A 23535-nucleotide genomic window follows, 5' to 3' on the forward strand; every position below is an offset into this window, starting at 1 on the left:
GCACAGATAGGGAGACACAGAGAACAGGCTGAGTGACCTTTGGCAGTGATTATTAATATTCTTTCGCTCCTGAGATTTCTTTACCTCATTGTCCCATTGGATTCTAAGGAAACCAAACACCTGGAGCCCTTTAATTGTAATTTTTTTAATTTTATGTCCTTGCTCGCATGGACAGGAAAATCTGCAAAATCCAGTGACTAGCATAAGATGGCATGTCTTTGACGTGAGTGGTATAGAGATAATGTTAGGGCTCTGTGAGGATGTGGAGGGGGCGCTGTGGAAGTGAGAAAGAAGGGAGGGGTTAAGGGCTGGGCTCACTGCTGGAAGAGGGCAAAGTAGTGAGTGGGCGCCGATCACAGGTTCACCATCAGCCAATCCAGCAGCTGCAGCCGTGTGACATTTCCCACCGCCTCATCTAGCTGTCGCTCCTTCTCATAGCGCAGCACGGATTGCAGAACCTCACCCACGCTGCGTCCTTTGTCCACAGCAGCGGCTGAGAGCTGAAGTAGCTGTGGAAAGGAAAGAAAACAGTAGTGGAGGGAGAGCGCATCCCATGACGGCCAAGGCTAGGACAAAGAGGCCAGGCAGACTTTGGGAAACTGAAGCAGAAGGGATGCAAATCACGTGTTGATAACACTTAAAGTCTGCTGGCCTGTTTAGCCGAAGAAAGTTGGTGATATCACCCTTAATTTACACAAGAGATGTTAACATCCACCTGTCCATGATCTTGCTCTCTAAGAATTCTAAGATTCTAAGCTCACCCTAATATCATAAAACTGTCTCCACTGTTGTCCTAAGACCAAAAAGGGCAAGAAAGAAAATATCCAGTGGACAAATGTGGATGCTGCTTTCCATGCTCCATACACGAGAGAACTCTAGAATGTCAGAGATCAATTTAACCCTTATGAAAATATTGTCCAGAGAGGTGAAGAGACTTCTCAGAATCACACTGCTAGTAATTAGCAGATCCAAAATTCCCTCTGAGTATCTGAAGTCTGTTTAGTTTTCTTACCAAGTATAAAATGAGAAAAATTATTCAAGCAACCATTCTAATATGAACACAGTACATTGTCATTCATCTGGAATCCTAAAGGCAACAAACTAACTCAAATAACCAGATTTTTATTTTGTGCATTCTGCTCCTGACTTTTTATGAGTCAAAGGGCAAATGAACAGGCCAAATATCAGGAGCTTTTTCAGAAGGAGAAATGAATATTTCAGAAAACTGCAGTACATACGGATACCCTTGAGACAAGTGGAAAGACAGAAAGTATCAGCAAAGAAATAGAAATAAGAACCAAATGGAAACTTTAGAACTAAATTTACATATAAAATCTAAAATAAAAACTTACTGAGTGGGCTAACTAGCAGAATGGAGATGAGAAAGTCAGCAAACTTGAAGGATGATCAACAGGAATTACCCATGCTGAACAACATAAGAGATTGATTAAACCTCTTTCAAAAAAGATTGGAAAAATCTTTTTTTTCCATTAATAGCTCAGGGACCTGTAGGCAATACCAAAAGGTTCAACATTTACATCATTAGAATCCCAAAGGAAAAGAGAAACAGGGTGATGTGGAAAAAAAAATTTGAAGAAATAATGGATAAAAGCTTCTCTTATTTGTCGAAAGATATAAACCTATAGATTCAAGAAGCTAAAATAAAAAAAGCTTACTGTACCTAAAACAAACCCAAAGAAATTCACTCCAAGACCTACCATAATGAAATTGCTAAAAACTAAAGAATATAAAACATCTTGAAAGTTGCCAGAGAAAACCAGTGTATTATTTATAGGGGAACTACAATTCAAATGACAGCAGATTTCTCATCAGAAATCATAGAGGCCAGAAGGAAGTGGCACATTTTTAAATGCTAACAGAAAAAAATCTGCCAAATCAGAGTTCTATATCCAGTAGAAATATAACTCAGGAATGAAAGTCAAATAAAGACATTCTCAGATTAAACAAAACTAAGAGAATTCATTGCCAGCAAATGTGTTCTAGAAGAATTGCTAAAGGAACTTTTTCACAGAGAAGGACAATGATATCAGAAGGAAACTGGGAACATCAGGAATGAAAGAAAACCAACAGAAACAGCAAAACTCTCAGTATAAATAGTAGACTATCCTTTTCCATTCTTTAAAATATATTTTCTGGGAGGCTGAGGCGGGTGGATCGGTCAAGGTCAGGAGTTCGAGACCAGCCTGAGCAAGAGCGAGACCCTGTCTCTACTAAAAATACAAAAAAATTAAAATAAAATAAAATATATATATATATATTATGGCTGAAAGCAAAAGTAAAACTGTCTGAGGGTTTTTTCAATGTATGTAGAGTAAATACATAAGACAACTAGAATATAAAGGGGGAATGGTAAAGGAACCTATATGGCAGAAATATTTCTGTATTCAACTGTTGCTTCTACATAGACTCTGAAAAGTTAGTATGTATATGGTAATCCCAAGATAAACCATTAAAAAAAAAACCCCAAAACTACACAGAGATATAAAAAATAAAACAGATAAATTAAAAATGGAATTCTAAAAAATGTTAAAACAACACAAAAGAAGACAGCAAAGGGAAAACAAGAAGAAAAAACAGAGAGAAGAAACAGAAACAAAAAATAAAATAGTAGACTTAAATCCAAACATATCAACAAATTAGGCTAAATGTAAATAGTCTAAACACACAAATTGTCACAATGGACAAAAAAATGTGATCCAACTGTATGCTGCCTACAAAAAACTCACTTCAAATATAATAATATAAGTTGGTTAAAAGTAAAACTAAAAATGAAAAAGAAGTACCATGAAAACGCTAATCAAAAAAAGACATGAATCTAACATTTATGGTCAATTGATTCTTTTTTTATAAAGCGGATGAATGATTCAGAGAGGCCAGATACCCACTGGTCTTTTCAACAAATGGTACTGAGATACCACATGAAAATAATAAAGTGGACCCCTGGCTCACATCATACACAAAAATTCAAATCAGATCACGGACCTAGATATAAGAGCTAAAATTATCAACCATTTAGAAGAAAACAAGGAGAAAATCTTCATGACCTTGGGATAGGTCAGAGTTTCTAAATCTCAGCACTATTGACCTTATGGGCCAGATAATTCTTTGCTGTGGGGCTGCTCCTGTCAATTGTAGAATGTTTAGCAGTATCCTTGGCCTCTACCCACTAGATTCAGTAGCAACCTGTGCTGTAACAGCCAAATATATCTCCAGACATTGCCAAATGTCCCCTAGGGGAAAAAGTTGCCCCCAGTTGAGAACCACGGGTAGGCAAAAATTATTTGATATGATATCAAAAGCACAAGTGATAAAAGCAAAAAAATAATTATTAAAAACTTTTGCTCTTCAAAAGACTCCATTGAATAAAAAGACAAGCCATAGACTGAGAGAAAATATTTGCAAATCATATGTTATTAGATTAAGGACTCATATCCAGATATATAATGAACTCTTACAATTCTAAGCAAGAAGAAAACAACCCAATCAAAATATGGATAAAAGATTTCCATAGATATCTCACCAAAGAATACATATGAATGGCTAATGAGCACATAAAAATATGTTCAATATCCTTGGTCGTTTTCATGTCTGTAAGTCAAATTAAACCCACAATTAGATAACACCATAATAAATGAAAGAATAATGTTGACAGGATGTCGAGAAACTGAAACCCATATAAATTGCTGGTGGGAACATAAAATGGTACAGTCACTTTAGAAAACAATTTGACAGTTTCTTAAGAAATTGCACATTGTACTTATCATAAGACATAGCAATTCTACTCCTTATTATCCACCAAAGAGAAATAAAAACATATATCCACACAAAGACTTGTATGTGAATGTTCAAAGTAGTATCACTCATAATAGCAGAAAATGAATACAATCCAAATGTCCATTAACTGATGCATGGAAAAACAAAAGTAGTATATCCATATAATGAAATACTATTCAGCAATAAAAAAGAATAAACTACTTATACATGCTACAACATGGATGAACTTCAAAAACATTAAGTGTTAGGAGCCAGGTAGGTAAAATATGTAAGAGACTACATTTTTTATGGCTCCATTATATAAAAAAGTCAGAGAAAGGCAAATCTACAATGATAGAAAGCAGGTTAATGGTTGCACATGGGTGGGGATGAAAACTGGGAAATGTAAACAACTAAGAATAGCCTAGAAAATTCTGAGATAGAGAAATAAGGAGTCTACAGTCCTATCAGGTATTCAAAAATATTATAGAATTATAACAATGAAGACACTATGCTATTGGTCCAAGAATAGATGGATAATTCAATGGAACAGAGTAGAAAGTTCAGAAAAGGAACCAAAGACAGGCAGCAATTTGAAAAACAAAAAAGAATAGATTGCATTTCTGCCTCATACCTTACATAAAAATGAATTCAAAATAGATCAAGGTCTTAACTATATTTTAAAAATCATAAAAGTACAGTCATGTACCACATGACCTTTTGGTCAACAACAGACCACCTGTATGAACAGTGGTCCCATAAGATTACAATGGAGCTGAAAAATTTCTTTCACCTAGTGACACTGTAGCCATCATAATGTTGTAGCACAACATATTATCCACGTGTTTGGGGTGATGCTGGTGTAAACAAACCTACTGCACTGCCAGTCATATAAAAGTCTAGCATATACAATTATGTGCAGTACATAATATTTGATAATGATAGTAAATGATTATGTTACTGGTTTATCCATTTACTATACCATACTTACTATCACTATTTTGGAGTGTATTCCTCTACCTATATAAAAAAAGGTTAACTGTAAAACAGCCTCAGGCAGGTCCTTCAGGAGGTATCCAGAAGAAGGCATTGTTATCATAGGAGATGACAGCTCCATGGGTGTTGTTGCCCATGAAGACCTTTCAGTGAGACAAGATGTGGAGGTGGAAGACAGTGATATTGATGATCCTGGTCCTATATACACCTAGGCTAATGTGTGTGTTTGTGTCTTAACTTTTAACAAAAATGTTTAAAGTAAAAAAAAGTTAAAAGCTCATAGAGGATATAAAGACAAAATATTTTTGTATAGCTGTATAATGTGTTTGTGTTGTAAGCTAAGTGTTATTACAAAGGAGTCAAAAAGTTAAAAAAATTTAAAAGTTTATAAAGTAAAAATATTACGATAAGCTAATTGATTATTGAAAAAAGAAAAATATTTTTTAATAAATTTGGTGTAGCTGAAAAGTGTTTGGTGTTTATAAAGTCTACAGTAGTGTACGGTAATGTCCTAGACCTTCACATTCTCTCACCACTCACTGACTCACCCACAGCAACTTCCAGGCCTGCAACTAGCACCATTTTTTTGGTTTTTTTTTTTTTTTTTTTTTAACTTTTAGATGGTATTTTTACTGTACCTTATTTATGCTTAGATACACAAGTACATACTATTGGGTTACAATTGCCTAAGTATTTAGTACATTAACATATTGTGCAAGTTTGTAGGCTAGGAGCAGCAGGGGATACCATCTAGGTTTGTGTCAGTGCACTCTATGATGTTTGCACAGGGATGAAATCACCTAATGATGCATTCCTCAGAACATATTCCCACTGCTAAGTGATGCACGACTATACTAGAAGACAACATGGGAAAGTTTTGTTAATATCATAAAGTGGAGAATGTTTCCAAAAATATGACACAAAACCCAATAAAAATGAAAGAAAAATGTTTTAGATATGACCAAATTCTATACAGCAAAACCAAACTAAAAAAAAAAAAACACCAATCAAAAGACCAATGGCAAAGGAACCATATGTATTTAATATCACAAAGGCTAATTCCTTGTAATATATAAAACTCTTATACATCAATAAGAAAAAGACCTACAACACGATAGAAAGATGGACAGAGGTTATGAACAATTTATCCACAAAAAAGGAAATTCAAATGGCTCTTAAACATATAAAAAGATACTCACCCTCATTCCTAATAAGACAAATATAAAATAAGGCAACATCTGGTAAAAATCAAAAGTTTGGCACTCACTGTTGGTTAAAGTGTGGTGAAACAGCCCTTTTATATTATTTTAATAGGTGTGTAAATTGTACAAGCTCTATGGGAGACAATTTAGGAATATATATCAAATTATGCAAATACATATTTTCAGTGACCTTGAAGTTCCTTTCCTAGGTATTTGGCATACAGATACATTTGAACCTGTGAAAAATTATGTATCTTCAAGGATCTATAGTACAGCATTGCTTATAGTAGCTAAATATTGGCAAGTGAAATGTCCATACATAGGGGAGTGGTTAACTTACAAAACCTTTATACTATAAAGTAATATGAAGACACTAAAAAGAATGTGGCATCTCTATACTGTTGCAGAAGAGGATATATATTTATAATAATTTGTGAACTTTTAAAAAAATACATGCACATATAAGTATTTATTTGTGTATGTATATGTATTTCTGGAAGGATAAACAAGAAATTGATCTGAATTTTTTTTTTCTCCAGGGAGAGCAATGGGATGAAGCATACAAATGAGGAAAAAAATACTTAATTTCTACTGTGCATCCTTTTGTACTTTTAGATTTTGAACTATGCACATATATTACCTATTTATTTAAAATTAAATACAAATTTATTTAAAGGACTTGGGCTCACAGGCATTCCAGTGACACTAGCTTCAATCACCTGCATCAGTATGAGAATATTTGTATACATTAATCTCTTCCCCAAAAAAGTCATTTTTAGGTAGTTTTTTGGTATATGTCATCCAAGTATTCTTAAAAATATACTAATGTTTAGTGCAAATCTACTCATTAGTAGTTTTCTTTTTTTTTTTTTTATGAGACAGGGTCTCTCTCCGTCACCCTGGGTAGAGTGCAGTGGTGTCATCGTAGCTCACAGCAACCTCAAACTCCTGGGCTCAAGCGATGCTCCTGCCTCAGCCTCCCAAGTCGCTGGACTACAGGTATGCGCCACCATGCTCGGCTAATTTTTCTATATATTTTTAGTTGTCCAGCTAATTTCCTTCTATTTTTTTTTTTTTTTTTTTTGTAGAGACGAGGTCTTGCTCTTGCACAGACTGGTCTCGCACTTCTGAGCTCAAACGATCTGCCTGCCTTGGCCTCCCAGAGTGTCATTAGTTGAAGTTTGAATGTGCTGCCGCCCATTCCTTCTACTCTTTTACCTTAATAAAATAGATAACCATCTTTATCTTTAGAGTGGACAAAATGTGTGTGTGTGTGTGTGTGTGTGTGTGGAAAGGGGGGCTGCAAATCCATTGTCCCACATTAGATAAATATGTTCCAATTCAAAATAATCTAAAACCAGAATGTATTTTGTATGTTATGTATGATGGGTTTGACTTACAAGATGGCTATAGAGCATAAGGCTTTATCACACTTTGTACACATGAAGACTATGCTTATTTTTAGATTTTTCTCACTAATCTTTTTTTTTTTTTTTTTTTTTTTTCAGAATATAGCCTCCCCTTTGCTAATTGCTCTGTGCCCATATTGGAAATCCTGGAAGGACACAGAGCTTGCCAAGGACCCTTAGGGATATATCTAGTATTGGAACTTCATGTTCTGTCCTCTAGCCCAAACTTGAATGTGCACACAAATCACCTGGGTATTTTGCTAAAATGAAGATTCTGAGTCAGTAGGTCTAGAAGGAAGCCTGAGTTTCTGTACTTCTAACAAGCTCCCTGGTGATGCCTAATGCTGTTGGTCCACAGACTACACTTTGAGTAGCAAGCATAGTCTTGCTAAGACTAAAAGTCTTGCTAAGACTAAAGTGAAAGATCATACAGTTTCTTGTTTAGGTGTGGTAAAGCCTAATCTGGATGCTCTATAATCCTGTGTCTTCCCAGTCACCAGATTAACCCAGTTATTCAGTTACAAGCATTGCTAATACTACTTATTAAGCAGAGACAACTTCTTTCTCTGCATCTTCTGGTTTCTATGATGATCAATTTTTTAAAATAATCCCAGCCTTTTGTGCCACCCCTTACTAATTGATAAAAGCTCTTGATCCAGTTTTTCACAGTGAAAAGGTGAGAGAGAAAAAGAGAGAGTGTGTGTCAGTTGTGGGGATGGTCTCTCTGTTTGAATCCCCCCACTTTGGTATGAAGGAGCAACTTGGACAAGTGTGCACGCTCTCCAGACTAACTTTCCCTCCAGCGGGAGTCCCAAGGCTGGAGAAGCAAAGACTTAGAAGGCACACTTACCTTTAACAGTAATAACAGTGATAAGTTGATTCTCCATCTGCTTTATGCTTTAGTCTTAGTTATCAATTGATTAAGGTGTGAGGAAGAGGGAGATATTATTTATTGAATCATTTCAAATCCCCAATACCACCTAGATAACGAGCTAAGGGAGTAATGGCAGGTTTGAAAAGGTCATAAAGTCAGAGCCTCTGCCCCCTCCCCCACACATCCCAGGTATACTTTTTAGCAGCTTCAGCTCACTCTCTGCGCAATGCTGTCCTATTCAAAACTCAACCTAAAGCCCAGACCTGAATCTGACTTTTTCACCAAGTGTTTTAGAGGTTCCTCATCTCTGCACTCCTTCCACTAAATGCAGGAAACAAAGAAAAAATATAATTTATTCTTTTTTTCCCTTTGATATGCCTCTTGTTGGGCAAAATCTAATTTTACTTTATCCATTATCTCCATCAAGAGGCATGGTCTTCAAATCCTACTGTTCTCATTTACCTTTCCTGTGGCTATATTATCATTCAGAAAGAAAATAGAACTTAAAATCCTAATTAACCCTTAGTAAAGCTTTCCAAATTCCTCTGACTTTTCTTCCTTACCTTTTCCTGGATCCCTTCATCATCACCAGCAAAGTACAAAATAGGGACATTGAGCTCAGAGGCGGCCACCCATTGAAGGACAGCTTGGAGTTGCTTGTTCTGAACTGTATCTGTTAGGTTGTGATTGCTGACAATCATCTTGGGTGCTTCACACCCTTCAGGGGGCTGTCCTGATTTGCCTCTCAGTTCATTGTGGATAGCTTGGTAGGCATTCTGCAGGAGAGCTTCCGCTGTCCCTGTGCCCTTGACTGGTAAACACTCATATAAATTGTCTGCGAAGACTGATGTTGGCCTGCTGGCATCTCCACACTTGTCATCTCCCAGCTCTGCCAAGGGAGAGTCACAGGACTTGGCAATGATGAGACACAGCTTCATCACTGAGTCCACTAGGTGATCTACCATTTTCCCACTCATTTGGCCATCTTGCTGGTTGACAACCAGCTTAGTCAGCCCAGAAAAGGTACCACCAGCCTCATCCCCTTCACATAGTTTGATGGGACAAGGGGTTGCAGGTCTTTCACATGGGTTGCTATCTTCTTCCTTAACTGGCTGTTCTGGAACGTTGGGTTCACAGCTACGGTCATTCTTGAAAATGGTCTCACCAAGTAAGTTCCGGATAAAATTGAAGATAACACTCATAATATCCTTCTTTTCTGATTGTTCTTTGTCACATACCACATGAGTGGACCTAAGGCAGGATTCATCAGGAACTATAGGGAACTTGGTGGCAGGAAAGTTGGTGGTGGCTGCAGCTTCGAGGAAGCTCTGTGCATCCATTCTTCCTCCCTGGGCCAGGTGATACTGAATCAGAAGTAGGGCAGACACGATCAGGTCCTTGGCCCAGGAGTCTGAATCATACATGAAATTCTCAGGTCTCTCTGGGTAACACATAGGGGGGCTGAAGTTCCAAGGATCTTGAAGACAGTCAAAGGGAAAGTCGGGTGCAGACTTACACGGTTTGTGGGGAGCTTCAAATTTTGCACGCTGGAAACCTGGAGATTTGCATTCTTTCTGTTGATTTTTATGCCACAAGCATAGTCCCTCTTTGATAATGTGTTCACCCAGAGTTTCAGCACAAGTCTTCGGCTTCTCTGGTTTGGGTATAGGAGAATACATTTTTTCTCTCAGTTTAGCTTCAGATTTCATTGCAAAGTTCATATTTCGCTGTTTAGGGTCCCCCATTCCTTTCATGGAGACAACAGAATAACTCTCAGACTTGTCCTTGCTTTTCCTGACAATCTCAGGGGCTTTCTTGGCAAGCATGACATTGTATAGCTTACCCAGCATGGCATCCATGATATCTGTGGCCTTTTGGCTTCCATGAGAGAACAAACTTCTTTTCACAGCCGAGACAAAGTCTGTGTCAGTCATGAGGGTCCCTGTGACATTGTGGAGGTTCTTCATGAAGGAGTCAATGAGATCTGAGACCACCTCTTTCGCGTGCTTGAGCAGGACCTTCTTCAGCAGGATGGTGGCGATGGTTGTGTCTTTCACTTGGATCCTCAGTGTCTTCATGATGGAGACCATCATATCAGACACCACACTATTAGCGTAGGTCATGATCCCTTCACTAATGGAAGCTGCAAAATCATCAGGCCTTTCCTGCCCTTGGAACATCTTTCTCTCTCCAGGTAAGAACTTTCTACCCTCTCTGGCATCACCTGCATTACGAGATTCAAACACTTCCTTATAGAAGAAAGACTTCCTAGAAGAAGGCTTGTCATCGGGACTGTTGCTTTCCTTGGTGCTCTCCTTCATCTTCAAAGTGGTCTTGTATTTCACATTGGATCCTGAGGCTCTGTCTCCAGAGCCAGGAACCTTGTCTGAAGCAGCACTATTGGAACATGCAGAGACAGTCTCATTCACCAGCTCTGTTGCTACCTTACTCAGGGTTTTGGCAGGTGGGGGTTCGTCCCCCATGTAGAATGACTGATGGACACATTTGTTTTCAAAGCCATCAATCTTCTCATTGACCTCCTTGCGGGCCATGGCTATGACTAGATTTGTGAGGCGGTTAGCATAGAAGGAAACTTCATCTACAGAACTCCCATTACCAATTGGGACCCTGGGGCCCTGAGAAGGGTTCTCTCTGTGAGTCATCTCAAAATGGAATCTCCCTGGACTGCCCTTATTGGTGGTGGCGTAATAGTCTACACAGAAACCTTTGCTTGAGTCTCCTGAGTTGATCATTTCCCCACCAAGTGATGACTCTCCAGGCTTGAACTTAAGATCTTGGAACCCTGCTGTACTTTTCTCCAGGTCTCTACGGAGCCAGCTGAGCACTCGGACAGGATCCATTGAGGCCTCCTTAAAAATAGACAAGGATTCATCTGAATGTAACAAAGCAAAGATACGGGATATTCAGGACAACCTCAAAGGTCAGTTACAAATATTGTCACCCCTCTCAAGCTTGCTCCATCTTTGCAATAAAAGTAACCAACATTAATTGAGTGCTTACTATGTATCAGGCACTGTTCTAGGTATTTTAAGACAATTATCTCTTTTAATATTATTCTCATCATAAGGCTAAATGTTAGCTCTCTTATTATCTTGATTGTATGGAGGAGAAAATTGAAGAACTGAGAGTTTAAGTTAGTTACTTATTTGAAGTAATACAGCTAATCATTGGGGGAGCAGGAATTCTAACCCCAGCAGTCTAACCCCAGAGTCCAGGTTCTCAGTTACTACATTATATTGCTTCTAACAACATATACCCTTAAGATCTGATAGTCATCAGCTACATAGAAGAGTTAGAATTTGAAATGAATCAGTAGATTTTTTTTCTTGTATTGATATTAATTGCTATTTTCTGTGGCTTATTTGTTTTTATTTAAGTCTCTTATTAGAAGTATAGTTTTCTAAAAATGAGAAAATTCAAGGAAAATTGTGCCTTAATCACTTTGCCAGGCTACACGAGCACAATCTTGATACGTTAAATGGCTTCCAATGGTCTAGTTGCCATCACTTAAATTAACAATCTGATTTATAATTGAGGAGTTGATGTCTATGGGCAATTAATTAGTTTTGTTTGAATACAGATTCTTTGATGGACACTAACTGTGAGAAGCACATGTACAAATTCATACGTTTATATACTGGAAAATCTATATGTGGAAAAAACTCTTCACTGGAACATAGGATAAAATAAAATAATGCATGTGGAAGTATCCTATTTACTATAAAATGTCAAGGATTGATGTATTGGAGTTCATATACCTATCTGGGAATGACCACAAATATTGACCATCTTTAGAGAATAATTTGGTATTTTTATTACCAAAGTGTCATATACTTACTAGCTACTATTTGTTAAATTCTTGTAAAGTATGCCAGGCATTATGATAAATGCTTTACTCACATTATTTCGTTTAATCCTTATACTCACCCTGTAAGGTAGCTTTTTATTAATACTCTTCCAGTTTCACAGGTAAGAAAACAGAGGCTTAGAGAAGTTGAATAATTTGGCTAGAATCTCACAGCTCGTACATCTCACGGCCAGTACATCTCACAGCTAGTACATCTCACGGCTAGTATTCAAATCCAGTTTTGACTCTAAAACCAGTGATCTCCACCACTAGAGTACCCTGCTCCTACTGTGTTTTAATGACTTGGAAAGAAGAGGAAAGCAGCTGTACTAGTCCTCTGCAAGACTGGTGCAAGCTGCTTGTTACCATGTTGGGGTTAGGGCCATACTGCTTATTTAAAAATCCTCCCAGATGGTTTCTCCTAGTTTGAATAATGGCTACTACAGGGAACATTTTGTGCGGAAAACTACACAGTGTCTGTGGCATACCCTATAGCTCCGTAAACTGTAGATAATTGACAGAAAACAATGTAATTCTTGTCCACACACATGTAAGGGGAGGCTCAACTGACTCCCTCTCTGGAGAAGGTCAGCTTTGGCTCCATATGCACAGTTGCTTCAGTATTTCTGATCTGTATATTTTGAGCCTCATCAGCTCATTGTTAATGAGTTCAATGAAATCTTTAACATGTGTTCATTTTTTTATATATGTATGAGAGTCTTATTTTACCCTTCTCTGGAAATCACCTTTTAGTGGTTTTGGAAATCTTCCTCTAGGATGCCCAATAGATTCACCTAATATTTATAGAAGTAAATGGATCATGACAGAGGTGCATCATAAGTGTCTTTTCGTGGCCCCACAGTGGCAGTAAAACTTTGCAGACATTGTATTTTTCTAGTCTTAATTTTCCTTTCTACTAATTTTGTTTTTAGTTTTCACTTTGGTTCATTTATAGGCAATAATCATTGGTGGCAGCAATGACTGGAAATTTGGTTTTGCCTGACCATGTGGAAATCCCTTTAATGGCTTAATAGAAGTACCTACATTTCCTTTTCTATCAATACAGTTTATAATCAGCCATCTCTTCAAAACCCATTGCCCTCTTATAACCTTCTTCTTAAACATACTACCCTGAGCAGCTAGGGAAGGAGGATGCCAGATTGTCTCTGAGTCTTTCTTAAGGCCAGGGCTAATTTTCATGTCCATGAAGGAGAACATAAAAAGGGTTAAGAGGTCTAATTTTCTTGTTTATCCATCTTTTGCTTCAGCAGCTTAGTTTTAAGTCAACTATGTACCTCCCTGTCCTACTTCTCTTCTCCCCCTCTAACTCAATTAAACATACCTTATAAAATTTTCTCTGACCGTTTCTCATTTTTAAATGACCCATTCTTTAAACACCTATTACTGTCTAGAAAATCCATTTGGCATATAATCATGAACTGCTTTCATTAGTGTTCAACAGTTCTTTAGTGCTTTTACATTATTTTAATATTTTCATATTTTTTTAATTTTCCCAAATGAAAGATAAAGTGCACAAGGGTAGAAATGGTTTGTTTCGTTCTTTTTTTTGTATGTCTCAGAGTATTACTAACTTAATGAAAAAAATCCAGGAATTTTTGTTCATTTGATATAACATTAAAACGGATCTGCCTTTTGCTTTTCTAAATGAAAGGGTAGAGATAAATATAAGATATAGTAGAAGCAGTTTTGGCCGGCCCTTACTTTACAGTAATTGAATATTTATTATCTATATATATTAAATGTCTTATGTAGATTTGTTAGTGTTTTCTCTTTTCGGCTATGCATAGATAGACCAAATAGATTTTGGACAAATAGAAGATGATGGGTCATACAACATGACATGCAAATAGGTGTTTGATAAATGTTAATGTTAAGGATAAGGATTATAATAGTGATACCATTAAATTATAAGATTCTTAAAGGGAGAGAATTCTGTCTACTTTATTTTTGCATCTCTGACTCTGACACCTCACACAGTGTCTGTGCTGGTTATTAATGTGCTGCCTCTCACTCCAAATCCATCATTTTTTGCCTTGTTTTGTGATACCAGAGCTAGATCCTTTAAACACTTCTCTGGCAGTTGGTGTTGCTAGCAGAGGACACAGGAGGGCACTGCATGGTCACAGCAGGAGGAAAGGGCTCCCTGCTGGCCCACCTGTACCGCTGGCAAGTCTCCTGTGGCAGCCGCAGTCTCTCCAAAGAGATGGGAAGGAGCCTTGGTTGAGGGAGAGGGACCCTTTTGGGTTCTTAGTTTCCTCCTTGCCCGCTCTCTCTCTGCCTGGGGTTGTAGCTGCTTTCTGCATTTGTTATTCCTGGAACTCCTAGTGTCCTCTTTTAGGCCTTTTAGTGGTTAACTATCTTTTACTCATAAACAATTTTTAATATTAAATTACTGGTGTGGTTTCTATCCTCTGACTGGGCCCTGACGGATACAATGCCTGATACTAAGTAAGTATTTAATAACTGTTGTTGAATGAAGGCAGAATGACAATGTTACTTAGATGAGCGTTTATAGTTCTGAGAATTTTAAGGAATCCTACATTTCAGAAAGTATTTTCTATGAGCATTGGAGACATTTATTTCCAAGCCCTGTTTGAAAATTAAAATCTTCAAGCTGTAATATATATATATTCATTAGCTATAACATATTTCTTCTACTAAGTCATATGACAGTCATTTCTTTCCAAAAAACTATAGATGGGAACTTTCTGTTCTATAGGAGCTTAATCCCTCCCACCCCCAGAATCCCATCTTCTAAAGTAAGAGGTGTGTGGTGGTGATGGAGAGAATAAGGCATTCCTGGCACCTCACATATTCCTAACCTAGGGTTTAAAAGAGAGCGATGCTTACCGTTCTCCATTCCTGCTGCTGGCTGTCTCCGGGAGAATAGACATCAACTTTGCATACTCCATTTTGGCTTTGTAACCAGTCAACTCTATCCGACATCTGGAAGTAGCAATGAGAAGTTATTTATTGATGAGAAAGGGTCGTTAAAAGGGCAGATGACATGAAAGCAAGGAGAAACAAAGTGAATGGCTGTGGTGTGGGAAATAGGAGCAATGCTTTCAACAGAGACCTGCCTCAAGAGCTACTTCAGACCCACTCAGCTCGGGATCTCTTTACCCTCAGCATTCAACTGCAGGAAGAGTTCTTAAACACATTCGGGGGGCAGTAAGGAGAAGTTGGTTAATGGGTACTAAAATAAAGTTAGAGAGAAGGAATAAGTTCTAGCGTTTGATAGCACAGTAGGGAAATTTTAGTTAACAACAATTTATTATACATTTCAAAATAGCTAGGAGAGAATTATAATGTTCCCAACACAAAGAAAAGATAAATGCTTGCGATGATGGATATCCCAATTATCCTGATTTGATCACCTTATATACATGTATCAAAATATAACATGTACTGCCAAAATATGTACAACTATGACATATCAATTTAAAAAATACAACCACCCCCCCCCATATTTCTATCTCCAGTAATGAGGCTAGTGCCTGGTATATGCTACAGGTGCTTAACACATCTTTGTTAAACGCACGAACCTGGGCAGCCCTGTCCTGCTCTTTGTGTCCTTGCTTGATAACCCTCTCCTGCTTGGATTTTCAGTAGACACTCAAAACTCAGTGTGATCAAAATAGAGTTAATTTACTTCCCCCTTGCCTGTTCTTGCTCCACTGACTTATTTTTTAAGTAATAGATGCTTTATTTTTAATTAATTTCTAGGCACTAACTTACTCATACTAGCAGTAAGTCTGGTAGCTCTTCCCTAAGACCAATCCCTCCTCCAATTTGCCAAGGATTCCGGGGGAATTCTCAGTCTCCATGGTTAGCCAAATTTCTGAATGCTGGAAGAACAGAGATGTCATGTGCACCACCCAATGGGCCTTTGTCCACAGATGCAGTGATATCCTTGCTGATGTGGATTCTTTCACAGCCGTCTTGACACCTGGCTCTGTTTCCTAATTTCAGAAATGGCACCACCATCTACCTGGTCTTCCATTTCAGTTGTCTTCTTCCACCCAAGCTTCCCTCTAGATAATTCCTCTCTCTTATTCCATTTGTAGCCATTTTTCTTAAACAAATTGCTTATACCTGCTGCTTTCATGGTCACAAATGAGCACCATAGTACCTACTCCACATACACCTTTGGCCTTAGTCTCCTACACTTTCTACAACATTGCATCTTCCTTGGTAGTCTTTGAAAACCTGGCCAACAATCATGATGACTTAGAGTTACCCCCCGATAATCTAAAGCTATGAGAAGCTTCTCTTTGCCCTTTTTTCCATGCCAAACTTCCATTTCCAGGCTTTCACATTGAAGTTTCCCTTCTTTCATTACAAACTTTGCTCAGACCTGTACTTATCAATAAGCAAAGTGGAATAAGATGGCCATTTTTTCCTCCCTGGTGTCCTGAATATCTTCATGACACAGGTGTAAATCTCTGTATTTTGATTCCAACAAAATAGTTTATGATTCTGCTGTAATAAAGCCCAACAGCTTATCCTAATTTTTTAAATAGTGAAATTATGTTTTATAAAGAATGGCTTGAAAGAAGTAGAGCATTATTAGGGGATAAACATCTGGTTAATTGGAAGTATTTGTTTTAAAGGACTTTGGGCTGTGATGGGAGTAGACATCCTCCCTCAAAATAAAATCAACACAAATCAAAGACAGATTAAACACATGATTTAAACTTATATATAAGTGGATATGTTATTGTTTTATACAGAATATTATGGGTAATTATTAAAAAGAAAATAAAAGATCTTTTAAGGGCTACTTGTTTTGGCTGGGCACAGTGGCTCACACCTGTAATCCTAGCACCTTGGGAGGCCGAGGCAGGAGGATCACTTGAGCCCAGGAATTTGAGGTTGCTGTGAGCTGGGCTGACGCCATGGCACTCTAGCCCAGGCAACAAAAAAAAAAAAAAAAAAGAAAAAAAAGAGCTACTTGTTCTTTGCTCCCACAAGGATTTGTTCCCATTTTCATACCCAAATCACTGACTCAGATTACTGAGCTAGGAAAACAGGTAACAGATTTCTTGGGTAACTAATGGGTTCTCCACCCTAATTGGACCTTAGAATCACCTAGAGAACTGTATAAAGATACTGAATTTGACTTACGACGCCCAGAATAATCTTACTTCAATGACTTTGGTTTGGGGAAACTTAGGCATTAAATTGCTTAAAAACTGGTTGATTCTAATGTACATCCAGAACCGACAATTCCTGGGCCAGATCTTATCTGCAGGGACCCTCTCTGAGAAAGACTAGCCAGTTTCCAAAAGATAATCATTTACTCTTTTCTTTAAAAATTTTCTTTGAGACAGATTTCCTAATCTTCTTTGGTATTTTATTTATGTTTTGTTACTTGAACAAGGAAGCTGTTAATGTATATGAGGTTAAACCCTGTATTGTCCTCAGAAGCTCACTATTATATATAAATATTCTTATGTTCATATCATTACCATGAAGAAAAAAATGAACGGTACTGTTACTTGGCCAGAGACTTGGAAGACTTAAAAGCAGGTTGTCCTAGATTGTCGACAGTGCAAGCCAGAGCTAGAAATGTGTCTCCAGTTTATATTTCATCCTAAGGAGTTGCTTCTAATAGAAAAAGACAAAATCAACGGATCTTTGCCTTATTTAAACTATATATCACAATCAGAAAGGCTGAAATTCAATACAAAAAGTAAGGAAATTATGTGATCACTTACTCTTACTGAGGATAGGTTCTGAGATATGAGGAAAGCTCTTGATTAATTTGTTGTCTTCACTATCCCTAAGTTTACCCACCCCTCCTGCCATGTAATATAAGGAATCTGCAACAGAAAGACACAAATACAAATGACTCATTTTACAAATGAACCTTATTGCTCTTATTGCCAAATAATAATTTTGACTTTTTTTTTTTTCACATGCACACACAAGTGAGCACAAAATGACATCCAAATTTCACAGAGGGAGTCCACATCTTACCCTTGGTGCATTCTGATGGTTCCCAGATGACAATAAGGTGTCCACTTTCTGGCCAATAATTTCTTAAATGACTACTGTTATTCTCCACTTTCAAATCATATGTATATGGGCTTATGTAACAATGAGGACACTGAAAAGTTTTTAGCCTAACCTCAAACTTGTTTGAATAGGAAGTTGAAAGATAAATAGCTGGAATGAAGAATTCTCTGAATTTATGGAACTCCAAACACTTTATAAGCATTCCTTAGAGTACTTGAGAGAATCATACATCCTCATGTTATATAGGGAGTTCACAGACAATGTCTACCAGATCAATCAACTTCCATTTACTATCTCTACTAAGATATTTCAATAGAAGACATTAGTGCATTGTACTCTCATCTTGAATATCTACCCAGCCCTTCTATAAATCCGTCTCTAAATCCCACCCGTACTTCATAGCTCAGATGAAAAGTTACCTGAAATATTTTCTAAGTTCCTAAATGAATGTGATTGCTCCCTCATCAAAGTTGCCACTGTATTTTGTTTCTTTCTTTCTCAAACTGGAGAATCTTAGAACAAAAAAGAAATCACTTGCTCAAATTTGCTACAGTGGTAAGCCACATATTCAGGCCTTCCTGAAGCTTCACTTCTTTGGGGTATAAGTTCACCCCAGAGACTTATCCAGTGACTTTCTAACAGACCTATTCCAATAAAAATAAATCAACACCTCAAAAGTGATTCTGTACTCTTTTCACAAACATAAAGTGCACTTACTACTTAAATATATCCAGAAAACACTTCCCTTACATAAATTCTAATGTTTTCGCTCTATTTTTTGTGCCCTCTGGGTGTTTACTTGCATCCATGAAGCTGGTTTTAGACTTTTACAGCTTCCTAAATTGTCCTGGAAGATAGCATATACAAAGAAGTATTTAAATACTTTTTGATGATAATGATATTCAGACTACTCAGTTAATATCTACATTGTCCATAATAAAATGGAAAAGAAGGAATATAAAAAGTTTGATAAAGTCAATGGATGGATTCATAAATTTATTTACTATAAGTTCAAAAGTGGGTGAATAATATCCAGGAGTTAGGGTGGAAAATAAAAGACAAAATAATGCTTTGTGTTATCTATTAATTTTGATAACGAAAGAAAGCTGACTACATACAAAATGTAAAGATAAATGGGCCTTAGAAACCATTTATTCTGGCTGGGCATGGTGGCTCATGCCTGTAATCTGGGAGGCTGAGGCAGGAGGATCACTTGAGCTCAGGAGTTGGAGACCAGCCTGAGCAAGAGCAAGACCATGTCTCTACTAAAAAATAAAAATAGAAAAATTAGCCACGCGTTGGTGTGCGCCTGTAGTAGCAGCTACTGGATATGCTGAGGCAGGAGGATGGCTTGAGCCTAGGAGTTTGAGGTTGCAGGAAGCTATAATGATGCCATGGCACTCTATCCAGGGTGACAGAGCAAGCCTCTGTCTCAAAAAAAAAAAAAAAAATTATCCTAATACTCTCATCTTACAGACTAGGAAACTGAGGCCCAGAAAGGAAATATTAGAACCAATGGATGTATTTCCTTATCTATTCCGGCTCCGTAGTTTAATATCCTGGAAGTTGTGAAATTTTCCTGTGGCCAATAGGGGGATCTGGTGGCCAGGAAGGGGACTGGACTAAAATGGTCCTCAAAAATGCTCAAGTGACAATTACCCCAGGTTGAGAAGGAGTGCAAATCTGAACGCCAATATGCCACACAGGGGCTTGGGTATGGGCGCTGTATTCTAGACCACACCTCCATCTCAAGACAGTTTTCTCCTGGATCCATTTGAAGCAGGAGGTTCCTGGTTACTCAAGGTTCCTAAGCTCATGGAGAAACTCAAATTACAGAAAGCACAAATAAAGCTCTTGCAGGGTTACTACACACTTGACCAAGTTTGGGGGTTTATTCAACCAGGTTTTATTACTAGTTTTAAAAGGGAAGAATACATTTAATAAACCCATTCTTTTTCTCCCTTCTTTTCAATATCTGGTACATTGTAGAAACTCAATAAATTTGGTTGTTGCTCAAATCAGAAATTCAACTGATTTTATTTAAATAAAGATGAGAAGTTTGTGTGTGTGTGTGTGTATTTCTTTCTCTCAGTGGCACCATTCTTGGTTAAGCTTTCCTGTGAATCTCCTTTATTTACACTTTCCCTTACTAATAGCTTCTTTCTCTAGATTGAGAACAGATACTTTCTCTACATGTCCTGCCATATATATAAATATTCTGCCCTTCCCCAGTTTTCTGTTGTCTAACAAAGCCTTCAGAAATAACAATGAGAGGATGAAAGTGGGTAGGAATTGGACTCAGAGCTATTCCAGTTCTGTTTTGTTCTTTGAGCACTGGAAAGAAAAGAACTTTTGCAATAAAGAGGGAAAGTCAGTAGATAGTCACACTCCACTCTATCAAATTGGGAAGCAGGAAGTAAGACCCCTCATGTCTCCAAAAGTATGGCCAACGTCATCTGGTCAAATCAGTAACAAAAAGAAAACTTCAGCAGCAAAGGTGGTAGGTTGAGTATTAATACTGCTGAAGGAAAGGCTCATTTATTTCCAGAGGACTCAGAGGTAAAATTAAAATTGGCTGGGCAGAAGAACGAGGCTGGGTTGAACAGAAAAAGTTGCCTATCACTTGTCACTGAAGTCTCCCTTCTAACCACAGAGGATCAGAAATGGGCTGTTTTATCAGTCCAGTGGGATTGCCTACCTCTGTAGCACTGGAGAAGACTCCAGAATATACTTTTAAAGTCAATGAAGATGCTGGGATGTTCTTGCTCAGCTTAAGATCTTGTTTCCTCCCCCAGCCTTCCATGCACCTCCCTCTGTTGGGACTGGAGAGTGACATCAGAATCACAACTGATGATATCACTGTCTCTATAGCAACAGTGGTGAGGCTATCAGAAATTGAGTAGTCAAAAAGACAAGAGAAAGAGTGAAGAGACACTCTGAGGCTCTGAGGTTTAGTTTGGAGGAACTAGGCTTGCTTCTTCCGGATTAATTCTCTCTTCTGAGTGTTTAATTTAGGTGAGGGAATATATGAGGGGGAAATTTTGCCAATGGATTCCACTTAAAACAGCAGAGTAAGTATTATGTATTAACAATTCCAGATGGCTACAGAGAATAAAAAATAAAAGAATTGAGTGCCTACTAAATTTTTTATGCAAAGCCTATGAAATCACTTCATTTTGTGGGATCCAGCCTGGGCTCTCCTTATTTATAAGCATCTTATCTCTTGTAAAAAAAATTACTTTTGGGATATTTTGCCTAAACTAACCATCTCTGGGTTAAAATTTGTCTTAGATGGTCAAAGATACAGTAGCACTAATCCAACCTTTGCAATGCCTGACCTGAGAAACTTTACTGGGATAAACCAGACTAAGAGGCATTTGGTTGGTGAGTCCTTCTAGGTTAGAGGAGGACTTTATTTATTAGTACATTCTCTTGGGAAATGTTGCCTTAGGTACTCTGTACTTAATGATTACATATAGGACTAATATATAGTTTCCAGGAAGCAAAAATAATTTCCATCAAAGCCGACATTTTACTACAGGCGTCCTTCAACAAAGTTATTTATCTGTTGATGAGCTTTTATATTAGGTCTGTTTCTTCATTTTTAAAGCAAAGAAATTAGGCTTGTTGATCTGTTAGGATCCCTTCCAGCTCTCACATTCTATGATCTTAATACTTCAGTGGGTATTTGAATAGGATTGCATGTACCTGCATATAGCACTTTGCAGTAGACAAAGCATCCTCATATCCATTATGTCACCTGATCCTCACAATAACCTGTTGAGGTGACAGGGCAGGTATTATTTTCCCTGTTAGGCATAGAAGCTTGCCCAGTTCACAACTCATAACTAGTGGAACTGGGACTGGGATCCAATATTCTGAATGTTAAAATCAGTGCTCTTTCAACAACACCTTGAAACTAGAATTGAGACTATGTAGCAGTGTTCTACTTAGAAGTGTTAAATAATATAATTGGCATTGTTATACAGGGCTTAGGAGATTGCTGATGATTACTGGAGGTCTGTCAGTTTAAAAGAATCAGGATGACCCCAGAATCAAGTATCAGCAAATTGTAAGTTCCAAGTGAACAGAGGACGAGGCAAAGAAATATAACAGTGTAGGATTACTAAGCTTCTCTGATAAAATTCAAGGGTTTCTTTCCTCTTCAATTCAATTTGGTAGGTGACACTTCAGTGAACAGTAAAGGTAGGATAGAGTGGAAACAGCCAATCTTACAAGCCTAGTAATAAGCAACCCCTCCTCACTACAGCTCTTTTGTTTATCCCAGCAACACATACTCTTTCTTCCTGAGAAAACAAAGCACTTGAAAGGGTTACTCAATGTAGAAAGACCACCCAAACTAGGTGGTTTTCTGATAAGCCCAAAGTATGTTTCCAAGGATCACTGATTGCTGTCTCTTATTCAAGAATCTTGAAAGGTTGCCCAGAATAAGGTATTTTAAAATTCAAGTGCTTAGACTAAGCTTTCTGGAATTTCCTCAGGCTCCAGATGGCTCTTTGTAGCACAAGTCAGATTCTCAAAGGGGTCTATAGTTAAAAGAAAAAAAGAATTACAAAACATTGCTCTAGAGAGAGCCATCTGCAGTTTCTCCTTAGACAAATGTTCAGATGGCATACATGGCCACTAAATTTTACAGAGGTTCACAGATTTCCTGAAGCCCACTCATGAATTGCACTCCTGGTTAAGAACGCCTGGATTCATATATTATACGATAGTGCTTTCATAAGTAAATTAAAAACAAAAAGCAGGATAGGTGGAATAATCACCACCTTGGATAGGATGGTCGGAGAATCTTCTCCGAAGAGGTATCCTTTCTATGAGCAGAGACTTGACATCTGAGTGGCATTCCAGGAAAAGCCAACAGCAAGCGCAAAGGTCCGGAGGAGAGGATGCGCCTGGCAGGCTCGACGTGCATTTATTTATTTGGGGCACATCCTCATTTCTCTTTCTCTTCCCCACTTTCCCCCTCCTTGTCCCCGCCCCACCCTTCTTTTACACCCTTTCTCTGCCCCGGGCCCTGGACACCCAGAGCGCAGGGGCCACGCCTCCTCCTTCCCCAGCCTCACCAGGCTGCTCTGACTGACGTTTTCAGGGAATAGTGAATGAGAGTGAGGAAAGCTGAGCTCCTCTACGTCGGGCTCTGCCATTTTCTATGTCTGAGTCGTCCGTCACTGGTTAACTCGGATTTCACATTCTCGGCAATATGAGATTATCTTTACGACCCATTCCAGATCTGAGATTCCGACCCCAAAATTCTTTCTGTTTCCTTTCCCCCTCCTCTCCTTCACTTTCTCTCTTTTCCTGTCTCCTCGTCTCTTCTCCCAACTCCCTTTACCAACATTACCCCAA

At 38.0% G+C, this 23535-nt stretch overlaps 1 protein-coding gene across 2 annotated transcripts; it reads right to left on the reverse strand.

The window, feature by feature from the left end:
- Positions 1-129: 129 nt before the first annotated feature.
- On the reverse strand, positions 130-23489 carry AKAP3 (A-kinase anchoring protein 3). 2 transcript variants are annotated; one of them, XM_069490854.1, is made up of 6 exons: positions 23271-23489; positions 20864-20987; positions 17865-17969; positions 14995-15090; positions 8819-11125; positions 130-509 (listed from the first exon to the last, which is right to left on the reverse strand). In XM_069490854.1, exons 4-6 carry the CDS (start codon positions 15088-15090, stop codon positions 354-356), a joined length of 2559 nt encoding a protein of 852 aa, XP_069346955.1. In that variant the 5' UTR covers positions 17865-17969; positions 20864-20987; positions 23271-23489; the 3' UTR covers positions 130-353. The 2 variants fall into 2 exon arrangements, with proteins under 2 accessions (XP_069346955.1, XP_069346954.1); XM_069490853.1 differs by having other exon boundaries at positions 23253-23489.
- Between the last annotated feature and the right edge of the window lie 46 nt (positions 23490-23535).

The sequence above is a fragment of the Eulemur rufifrons genome, chromosome 16, assembly GCF_041146395.1.
Source record: "Eulemur rufifrons isolate Redbay chromosome 16, OSU_ERuf_1, whole genome shotgun sequence".
NCBI lineage: Eukaryota > Metazoa > Chordata > Mammalia > Primates > Lemuridae > Eulemur > Eulemur rufifrons.

Bases quoted from the DNA above. Each gene is read 5' to 3' on its own strand.
- AKAP3 (XM_069490854.1), bottom strand. From the start codon at position 15,090: ATGTCGGATAGAGTTGACTGGTTACAAAGCCAAAATGGAGTATGCAAA. The intron at 11,126-14,994 runs GTAAGCATCGCT...TCTATTTTTAAG, and splicing joins AGCAGCAGGAATGGAGAACG to GAGGCCTCAATGGATCCTGT. The intron at 510-8,818 runs GTAAGGAAGAAA...TCCTTTCCACAG, and splicing joins ATGAAGGGATCCAGGAAAAG to CTACTTCAGCTCTCAGCCGC.